The sequence below is a fragment of the Vespula pensylvanica genome, chromosome 21 (assembly GCF_014466175.1).
Source record: "Vespula pensylvanica isolate Volc-1 chromosome 21, ASM1446617v1, whole genome shotgun sequence".
NCBI lineage: Eukaryota > Metazoa > Arthropoda > Insecta > Hymenoptera > Vespidae > Vespula > Vespula pensylvanica.
Window position 1 is genome coordinate 270,437 of NC_057705.1, and position 11,536 is coordinate 281,972.

General features: G+C 47.7%; 1 protein-coding gene across 1 annotated transcript in view; it reads right to left on the reverse strand.

Annotated features, from left to right (window-relative positions):
• Nucleotides 1-6,930, reverse strand: part of LOC122636265 (amyloid beta A4 precursor protein-binding family B member 1-interacting protein) — a 59,876-nt gene extending 52,946 nt beyond the window's left edge. The window contains exon 1 of the mRNA XM_043827293.1: nucleotides 6,749-6,930. Within this exon, the coding sequence (XP_043683228.1) occupies nucleotides 6,749-6,847 (99 nt within the window). The 5' untranslated portion in view covers nucleotides 6,848-6,930. The remainder of the gene's footprint in view (nucleotides 1-6,748) is intronic.
• Between the last annotated feature and the right edge of the window lie 4,606 nt (nucleotides 6,931-11,536).

The window sequence follows — 11,536 nt, forward strand, 5'->3', positions numbered from 1 at the left end:
CGAATTCCCCTTCTCCTTCGAGAAGACGTCGATTTCAACGCGTAATTTATGCTACCGTCGCGGTCCAGGTTCGAAACTACCAGAGAGAGGGAGAGAGAGAGAGAAGACTCGCGTCTTTGCTTCCTCGGAGATCGAAAGATCCGATCGAGCGTGTCGGCACTTGCGTCCGAAAGTCAATTAACGGAATCTCAGGCAGCTCGAGTCGCAGTGAGAGCCGAGAGTCGACTGAAGGCATAAGGCTCCGTTGTGGTCGTCGAAGGAACCCCACCACGTTGATTTCAACAACACCCGGCACCCAGGCCGACCGGACGACCTGGTCGCGTGGCGCTCGGCACAGATACGCAGTGTTTCTCAAAAGTCCTGCTCCTTTCCTTTTTCTACCGCTCCTCGTTCGTTCTTTGCCAATCGACGACGATCGAGACGCGATCCTTCGCGTGCGTATCGATATTCCGTCGCGATACTCCTACGAGGAGGCTTACGAACGGGTTTGACTCGAAGGATTAGCGTAACGCCGCTGGAACTATATCCATCTTCGCAACCGACTGACCCCGTTACCGATCTAGAATATCGAAATTAATCGCCTCGAGCCGACATCCTTCGTAATTCGAGAGCAACGCGTAGGACGAAGCAATCCAAGATCAAGCGCGCGAAACTTCCTACGATCTGTTCGAACGATATTCCTCGATTTAATCGCGTCTCGTTTACGACACGTCGAATCGAGGAGCGGAGACCGAGCAGGATCGTATGAAAAGGAAACCGCTTCGCAAACCCAAAGGTCTCTCTTAACCGCTAATTTCTGCGGTTTTCGTCTAACTTTCCTGTAATCCGCACTCCCTGCGAGAAGTCCTTCGCTTCTTAGTCCTTGACGCGTAACGAGGAAGGCGTGATCGATCCTATTCTTTCGCGAGCGCATAAAAGGCTCGTACGAGTCAAAAGGTTGCGTCCTTCGCGCCGTCGAACGGAAAGTAACGCGATGATCGCTCGAAGAGCGATCGCTTTTGCAAGGAACGCGGTTGGGCACCATTCTGCTTTTGTGACTAATCGAACTCGCCTCGGACAAGCGATATATTTACGTGCGAATCGCAACACGCGATCGCTACGCGGCTATCGCGATTACTCGACTCCAAAGCGTTTAAGGCAGGGACTTGTTCCATGCGCCCTTCGAAACGATCGGAAGAAATATATATAATTTTCGCATGACTCACCGCACCCTCGAGGGACTGTCCGAATTAGTCAGAGGGCTCGACTCCGATTTATATCGTATCAATATTTTTTTCCACACCTTCGGAATATACGTCGACGCGAGATACGAGAACCTGCGAGAGAGTCGCTCGTATTCGCCGACTATTTCTTTCTTTCTGTACGATTGGTCCGCGATAAAGAGAAGCTGCGACGAAAGAAAATTTGAGAATCCCTGAGAACGCAGGTTTTACCTGGGGGATACGCATGCGCCGAGACCGACAGATGTTTCCTCCTCGCCAACTGTTGCACGCTCCCGAGAAGCGAGGCTGCATCTGATTTACCAAAGAAAGAAAAACGAACGGAAGAAAGGAAGAAAGATTCTGCTTCTTCTCTCCCTTCCTTTCGCGTCCTCTCGAAGAAGCTCGCGCTCGTGCTCCTAGCTCTTTTCGCTCGAAACGCCTCCAAATGGATCCCCGAGGACCGAAAGGGAGTGCGAACCTGCGAGCTTGGTTTAAACAGCCCATCGAACGCTGCCCTTGTGTCCTCGAATTCGATCCGCTCCGACGACAAGCAACGCGATACTCTTCGGCTCGAGTGGCGAGCAGAAAAATCTATTAGGAAGACTCGACCCCCATCGGACCGGGTTATCCCCGTCGTTAATAGTTCCGAACGATGGACGGAACATCGATTTTGTAAACGCGCGATTCGTCGGCGGCTCGTTCACGTTTTCTTCTCGCGTTTCGTCTCGTACGATCTCCTACTGGCACAACCTTTCTAAGATCGATACGAGCAAAAGGCCACTTTCTCCCGAGACTTGGAACCGTCGCGTCTTACGAATCGAACTCCGAGGAATAAAATCGAAAGCGAAGCATGTAGGTAGACGCTCGGGTACCTCGCTGCGTTTCGAAGAGATACGTCTTGCTCGAAAGGGAGGATGATCGCGAAAGGAAAGAAAGAAAAAAGAAATGGGACTCGATCGAAGCCACCTGCTTAGATCGAGACGCGACTCGGTCGCGACTCTGCAATTCGCGTTATAAGTCGCAGCGTGCCGGCGAGATTTATCGTGTCTCGTGTATCGAGGAGCATGCGTCGAAGCCCTTATTACGGCTTATTAAGCGGCAGTAAGCCGGCACGTCGACGATCCTGAAAACCGGTCGTCGTTGCTCGAGACGAGCACGAAGCGATGCGAGGAACTCCGCATCACCTGCCTGCCTCTTCTCTTCTTCGCCAGAACGAGAACCTTCCTCTCGCATCCCTATCTGCTTTCTTCCCCTCCGTCCTTTTTCCTCCTCGACGAGATCCATCCTACAGCCGCACGGCTCTCCTCTCTCTCTCTCTCTCTCTTTCCCTTTCTTATTCCTTCCGTAGCCGCCGCTCAAATCTTGGCTCTCGTCGAGGGGGAGGCAGATTGCTTAACGACGCCAACCACCTGCCTCGAAAAGAGGAACACGTGCTGCCTATACTACGAGGCAGCTGCCATCCACGATACCGAGTGCCGATATGTACACAAGCGTGCATCGGCTAACACCCAAAAGCCGAGGTGTTGAGAGAGAGCTCCGATTCGCAACTCGACCCTTCTTTCTTTCCTTTTACGAGCGCCAATACGTTTGCTCTCTTTTCGATGTACCTGCTCGAAAGCAACGTCTTCGATCTTCGATCGATATATTCGACGCGCGTCGACTTTATCACCGAACTAGATTACTTTCTTCGCGCAAGCCCGTAGATCGGAACGACGCGGTTCCGATCAATTAGATCCTTGACGCGATACGAAAGAGATCTGCGGAGGTAACGCGTTTCGAGATCCATGCTGGTAGTCTAGCCTATTAACGGAAGGACGGCAACAGATGGCAAATAGGACGCGTGGCCGATGCGCCGATAGGATTCCGCTCTTTCTTCGAATCTCGTAGAGAGAAAGGCGTAGCCGTCGATCGCCACGAATCGCTATCCTCAATTTGCGACTCGACGTAGAGCAATCATTTCTATGGAGGACTCGCGGCAGAAAGATCTGACCTTGATATGGAGAAAAACAGAAGCCCTGCGAGAGATACGGAAGGGAGGGTAGCCGAGGGGAGAGACGAGCCGAACGCGCAGCTGCCCTTTGCCACGTGCAGCACGCACCTACCTGAATGATTTCTCTCTTTTCGAGGTCTCTCCCGATCCTTCACGCTTTTTATGCGAGCACAGGTACCGGGCCTCGATCGCAGAGGAGATAAGTTTTCCGAAGAAAAGATTTGCTCCCCTTGAAGAAACCACTTTTACGACGTTCTACCGCGTTGGAAGAAAATATTAATATTAATGTCGATGCTTCGTCGAGAAAAATCCTTGGTACGGTAATTAAAGAACTTTTACTCTTCGGGATGATGGATGCGCCTGTCAAAGCGACGCAGGAGTATAATTTGAGAAATCGAGTAAACGGAAAAGCTCGGAGCCGCGGATAGGATCTCGTGACTAACGAGATCCAACGGATATAGTAATATCATCGGACAAAGGCTTCGTTCGTTCTCATCGGGACTCAGGATGCCGCGAACGTTTGTACGGATGCGGATACGACGAAGCCCGCATACTAATAACCACCGGAAGTTCTTAAGCGTTCGTCTATTTCGCCAGGGGCATGTCTCGACCAATCTTGCCTCGCGACTCGATGTTATTATCTTAACGATCGAATAATGCCTCGATATCGCCTACTCGTATCCCGCTACGGCTAAACGATTCTTGGAAAGACTTTTCTCGACATTATGCGGGGCTTCGTTATGCGGTATTTTCGTTACGATTAAATTATATAATCTCCTTGGACGTTTCGTTTAACAGCGCTGGATCGTTTAACGTCGCGTCGTACGAGATATAATGCGCGGCCGTACAAAGCGCGCGCTTTAAAAAGTTACAAATTCGAATCGCTCGACGATAGCGCCGCCCGTGTTTCGCGCGGGAACATCGTCGAAGAATCCTATTGGAATCTGTTATACCGACGAACGTTAACAACCGATGCGGAACGTCGGTAAAGTACCGCACGCGGATAACGACGCGGAGCAGGTCGCTGCAAGACCGACGTCTTCCTGCCGCTGGAAGGCGACGGATAGGCGGTACGGTATATAATAAATTATTAAGTTGTATACAACGTATTGCGTGCAAATCGTTGTCGAGATATAATTAAAAGCTTCGCTATTATTAACGCGCTCGAAACACGTGCGTGCAGAGCCTTCCGATGCTGAAAACGAGTATAAAAAAATATCTGCATCGGCCTACATCTTATCTATAAATACGCTAATAAATCTTATCGTGACGTTAAATTAACAGCGATTAAACGTACGTGTGATTTATATTTAAAAAAATTACGACACGTTTTTTTATAGCGGTCTTCGCGGTATCCCGGAAAGTAAATCCGTTCCATCCGAGTCGAGAAAAAGATATTGTAAAAGTAAGTTCAAAGCGTCGAGAGCAACGATCGCTCCCTTCGATCCCGTTCCGTATCATTTTTCGATCGAGTTTTTTAATTATCGCGGTTTACGACAGACGTTTCATCCTCGTATACACCTGCATCGGATTTTGCGGTTTTTCGAAAATCAACCGCTGAATTGCAACGAGTACGGTCCTGCGACGGTCCCCGCACCCACCCAGAGGTCACCGACCAGAGTGCAACGTTATCCGTTCCGCGTTGCCATGTTATCGATCTGTGCACGGCCGCCTTGACCGACCTCCGATGCAACGCCAAGTGCAAGTGCAAAAGCTCTTTCGTCACTCTCCCGCTCTCGTTCTATCCCTCTCCGATCTTTTCCTCCCTTCCTCCGAATCTCTATATCTTTTGGTCGCGAGAAATCGGTTCGTTCGCATCGGAGTTGATATTTCGACGAACGTTTCGTCATCGATCGTCGCGAGGCAATGCGAGACCGTCGTCTCGCCTCGTTTCTTCCATTCCGTTTCCATTTTCAAGTTTTTTAACACGTCAGTCGCGATCGAGTAACAGCAGAGCGAAGACCCAGTTATAACTTTTAGCTTTAGTTTTACTCGACTTTCTTTGTATCGAGTGCCGTGTAATTAGTTTCATTTCGCCCGACTCGCTCGATCTCACCAGGCTCGTAACGAGAGCACATGGTTTTGTTTTTTTCCCGCTGTAAAGAGAGCGAATAAAGTGGAGGATACGATTAACCGTTTCGCAAGAACGTTATCCATCAAGGTGCTATCGATCTGGCGCGGTCTGCCGAGCAGTCGTCGGGAATGCAAAGTGCAAGTGCAAGTGCAACCACGAGTGCAAAAGCTCTTTCGGGCATCGACCGGCACTCGAACCGTGCTCGTACATCCTTCATTCCGTAACAGCTACTCTCTTCTCGTTTCGTTCTCTCCCTTTTCCCCTTTTTTTATCCTCGCTCTCCCGCTCGCTCGAGTATCTACTACTCGTCGTACTTCGAACCTCGCTAAAGATTCAAGGTTACTCGTTGCGCTACCGCGACTACTCGCGTTCCCTCTTCGCGCTGATCTTTCTCGCGCTTCGTCCACCAAGTAAGGACCGATTCGACGATTCGAACCAACTGGTTTCCATCGTTTAGACGAGATTTACGTCGGTCCGAGAAATTTACGATCGTTCGACCGACGCGAAAAACGCGAAAGGAGTCGTTCGTAAAGCTCGAGTTTTTCGTCAAAAGCGAGCGCATGGAAATGCCACTTCGAGCCTTCCAAGCATTCAACGAGCGATACATCTGAGCGACGTCCGACCATCTTTGATAAGATGCCAGTAGCGAGCGAAGCAAACTCTGCAGTTCTATGATTACGTTCGATTTCATCGAATTAACGCCCGGAATCCTGAACAACGAGAGAACTTCGTATCTGACAGGAAGAACTCGAACTAACGGATGGGAATCCTCCCTCTCAGCCCGCTATTTCTCTTTCTCAGCGAAACTCAGCGAGATGGACAAAGTTCGAGTCACGATCGTTTAACCGAGTCGATCGTCGGTAATTTATCGTCGAGTACCTAACGCGTTAACGGCGGATCGAGTTTCGAAACGGGAATCGAAAGCTAAGTGAAACGAATGCTTCTTCGAATCGTTTATATCCGAACAATAAGTAATAGGCGAGTTAACGAAGACTTTCGTAAAACTATCGACGATGGAACCGGACCGTGTTCTCGACTATCGAGCACAGCCCAAAGGCTCGGCATTTTCCGCCGTGACTGTGTACCGTCGTAATATCGCGAATATATGCGCGCAACGAATAATAAAAGGAACGTCACATTTTTCAAGAATGTCATCGCGCCGTCGGCGGTATCTCGTCTTGCGTGTTTCTCGGGCATACGTGTACGACGTATGTACCCGCGTATACATAGGATCGCGCGACGTACGCGTATAGAGTCGTATTATTTAGACCACGTGCCAATTGACACCAATTGAGGAGCGTGGAACGACTACTCGAAGCAGCGAACGTTTGTCTTTCCAAGAGACGTTCTTATCTCGCTTACGATTCGTTTCGTAGGAACTTTCAACGTCGAACGATTCTTGGGTACTGTCAACGATAGGGAACGACTGGATCAACGGTTGTCTCTAAAAATAACATCGAAAGAAACTTTGGTCGGACTCACCACGGTCAGACTATCCAACTCGCCGAGCCATTCGTTCAACAGCTGTTCGGGATCCGTTTCGTTGTCGCTGTCGTCGGCTTCTTCCTCGTAACGATCCATGATTAATTCTTAACTCGGCTTACGAGTCCGAGCTATTGGACTCCTCCGCTTTCTGAAAACGACAAAGACTCGTTGTTGTTATCTCATCCTCGTAAAATTATCCGCGTCGAAGTCGTCGTCGTCGATGCTCTCGACGTATCGGACCGATCTCTATCGAGCGGACGAGCGCCGGTGATCGATACCGAGGCTTTTTAAATGACTCGACGTCCGAATAAACGGTAAATACCCATACGGATACGCAGATGGAGACGGATAAACGGACCCTATTTGATCTGGGTCAAGTGTTACCGCGACTCACAAAATGGAGAAAACAAGATACGAAGCTCCGTACGTCTCGACGTCGAGTACGCGTATAACGGGCCGAAAATAGCTCGGGAAAAAAAGCGGAGAAAGTAAAAAAAACGAGGCATACGGGAGAGGTAGTACATTAAAAGGCGGAGTACACGCGGAGAGATCGTTGCGTCTTTTTACGGTGATTACGGTGCGTTCTCATCGATTTATCGAGAAACGATGCGACGTGTATCCTCGCCCACGCCTGCCACACGGGAGAAAAAATAAGAAACGAGCGTGAGTCAGAGCCGAGGGCGGCGACTCTTCTTCGAGATGTTCTTCTTATTAAAACGCTTCGATTCGCTTCGATTCGATTCGAATCCATTCGATTCGATTCGATTCGATTCAGATATAAGAAGCTCGAGATCAAAGTACTCGGGGCGGAGGGGGGATACCAGGAAAAGGTTCAAGGTCGCGGCCGTGCTCTCGCTCTCGAGGGAAGCTAACAGGTGCTGGAAACGCGTACGCTTCCAACCCTTCGTCCGATTCCTCGAGATAACGCGGTCATTCATATTCCAAGATTAACGTCTCCGGCCGACTTTTAAACTCGGCTCTTTACGACGACTCGAACGAACGTGGGAGGGACTTTCTTCGAGAAACACATATATGCAAATCGATGGTTCCTTCCCTTTTTTTAATCGCACGAGATCGTAATCGTTCGTTGTGTTCTACGTAGTATACGTCTGTAGGAATGTGACGCGACGACGGGGATAAGACGAAGGATCGAAAAAAACATTTAATGAAAAGTAAGAGGGAACCTGTAAAGAGTCCTATACGAATAGAGATAGGCCAAACGAGACGACGTCAAATATATCGGTATATGTATATATGTGACACGTATGACGCCATTCCCGGCTTAACCGGGGGAACGTAAACATAGAAAAAAACAGGTTCGTGGCGCCCAGAAAAGAAGTCCGACGCGTATTTCTTTCGTGTCACTCGCACGCTCTTAGAAAAAGACTGCCTGCTCGTAAAAAGTTTCTCAACTTTTTGAACTTTGTCCAACCGGATGGCTCTCCTCTCTTTGTTTAGAACACGGCTCTTTCATCCGTGAAGAACGCTTTGGTCTTTTTTCTTTCTCTGTCTCTCTCTTTTTTTTTTATCACGGTATCGTTCTAATAAACGAAGTTCCATTCGTTTGGAAATTCGTCGAATATAATCCGAATATAATCCTTCGAAATAAATAGAAACGTTCTACGTCGAGCGATCGAGAGGATTCGATTCGTTCTCTCAACGATTCGATCGCGTGGGCGAGCACAAAGTACGTCTAGTCGGGTCGTTAGCGATCGTCCGAAATGAAGCAGAGTCGTTGCGTGCGTCTTGTAAAGTCGTACCGAGACGAACGCGAATTTGCTCTTAAGATCAATGAAGCGGGTTCTAACGAGCTCTCTTTAAATTCTCGAAATTAAACCGAAAGAAAAAGAAAAGAAGAGACGTTGTAGGACCGAGAAGAAACGTCTCAATAAGGAGTAATCGAAGAAAGATAAATTCGTTCTTTATTAAACGCCTCGATCGCCGTTTAAAGAACGAACGCTCGTTCTCCGGGCGTAATCGACGATCTCGTAGTTCGAAAGAAAGAGCAAAAGGTTATAGGAACGTTTAGAAAACGAGCTCGTAGTATCGCCAGATTTCTTAGTAAAAGTTTATCTTATGTGCCTTCGCCATATAATGAATTAACCTTTAACATTTGCATTGCGCGTAACGATACCACCGTGAGGATCGAGCTGCATACACCGAACAATGCTCTAGCTACGACGATATTATCTACGACCTCGGCACGACCGACTCCGAATTACGTCAGGAACTATTAAAGCTTTAGCGGGAAAATGATCGAATCGCGTCGGTGCAAGAGTCTTCTCGCGAGTCACGCGCATAAAACGTCGATGCGAGTAAAAACAAAGCAATCTAGAAAAAGATAAAATAACAAAACGCGAACATGAATGAACGTTGTATTTGAAAGAGATCCTTTTTATTACGTCCTACGCGATAAACCGTTCTTTTTTTTTTTTCTTTTTTGATCGTATTCGAGAAAAAACGCGTCGACTTCTCCAGACCGATAAAAAGTTACGATATGTAAACAGAAAAACGCACGATGCGTACAGATATGCATAAACTAATTGCAAGTACGCGAAGGGCGTCCTCGTAATTATTTAGTCGAGCATATCGAAGCTCGCGCCGCGACAGGCGGGCGTCCGCGTTCGAAGGGCAGATTGCATAACGAGATAAGTGCATACACGGAGTCGGCTGCTGCGTGTACACCTTGCATTTAGGAGTAACGTCAATCGCTTTCCTCGCCAGCTCCGTAATTACGCTAGCTAGTGAACAAGAAAGAGAAAGAAAAGGACGAGTTTCTCCGATACGCCATTCCCGGCGTGTCCTTGCAAGGTTTTACCGTGAAACGACGCGATGGAATAAGAGAGAACGATTCGAAACGTTGCGACGGCTATGACGACTACGACGACGGCGGCAGCGACGACGACGCGACGCATAGAGCGAGATATCGATTGCTCGATTAATAATGCAACGACCTAGCAAGGGCCTCCTGCTAGCTTCTCGCGTTCAACCCTGAGACGAGCTCCCGTTGCTGCCGACGTCATTACGCAATGGAATACTCACGTTTTTTTTTGTTTTTAAGATATCGAGTTCTTTATCCTCCCCGTCGTATCTTTACGCGTAGAAGAAAAAGAGAAAAGGCTGCAAAATAAATCGTGCCTGGTCTCTGTGAGAACCGTTTGCGAAAGCAACTCCAACGATAGACGATGGGTGTAACGTCAACGAAGCGTGGCGCGTTTGTAGTTCAACGCTTGCCCTTTTCCCCACATACACACACATGTACGAACGTAGGTACGTACACGTCTTATTTTACCGTCGTGAATGTCACCGTTCGTTATCCCACCGACCTACGAACGAGAGATTCGATTTTCTCCGAGAGTTCCGTTTTTTTGCCCTTATTTTTACGACAAAGGAATAAAAGGAATTACGTAAGGATGATTTCATTTGCGCGTAACGAGTTTTCTCTCTCCCTCTTTCACTTTTATACAAAGTATAGCCCGACTTTATTATTCGATCTTTGTGAAAACTAACAATTCGAGCGTACGCAATCCTGACGCACGCTGAGATACTTATCTCGGAACAAATAAACGTCGGCCGACGTATTTTAGCGCGTTATCGACGTCAATAGCATCTCTGAAACGTAAATTTCTTTTATCGGTACTTTCGAATTTCAGAGAAGAAGGGAAAAAGTGAACGTTGCTCGCGCGAATAAATTTTGTTACGTACATACGGTACATCATCGGTACCGCCGCATACGCGATTACGGTACCGTGAATAGGAGAGAAAGAAAGGAGGAAAATAGAAAAATTCGTACGCTTGTAAGTATACGCGAAAGGGCTCGCAGCAGTTAAACCGTCGCTGAGAATATACATATCGCGCAACATTAAACAGCAGTGATTTCTCCCGTGACCAACTCCCCGAGTGCATGCAGTAATGCGATCGGTTTCGGCCTTCCGGCCACGTTTCTAATATGTCGTGCACACACCGGTAGCGACCGCAAACTCGAAATTCAAGCACTGCCGGCTTAACTCTGCGAAGTTATGGAAACTGACGCACAAAAATTCTTTTCTTCGCTTCGTTTGAAAAATTCTATAAAAATTGATATTTTTCAGGAAAAAATTCAATTACTCGTAAACAACGAATTTCATCTATTTCGAATTTCGACGAACTTTTATAGCTACTCGCGATAGCGTAAATATTTTTGTCCGTCGTAGAAATAATGATGAAATGGCAGAAAGCTTAATTACTCGTCGAGATCGATATAACGTACGCGGTACTGAAACGAAACCGGAGGAAATAAAATTAACTTTTGACCGATGAAAGTTGCGAGATAACCGAGCGCGTAGCGAATCAGAGAGATAGTATTTTCAGGACGTTGTTTTCTATCCCGCGTTGGTATGCTAATTACATGATAATTAATACGAAATAACTTTGAATAATAACGAGTAGTTTGAGTCGATCTTTGACTCTTTGAAAATTTAATTTGGAAGGGTATTAAAATGCGGTAGAAAGATAAATAGCGATATCCCGATAAGAGTACTACGTGGGAAAAATACGAAGAATAAACGCGGCCGAAATCGTTCCAAAAGGAGAAAAAGAAAAAAGAAAAGTTGTAAATAAAAATTTTGCAATCGCCGCGATTCTACGATCGGCCATCGATCTCATCTCGGAGGATTCATTCGATTTCGACGGATAGATGGAATATCCTTTGACGGATTCGGAGCGTTGAACCGAGCTTTCGTAGAGCGAAATCGCAAAGGCGATACGGTGCGCGTGCGTGTCCGAGCCGTGTGCGTGTTCGCACGC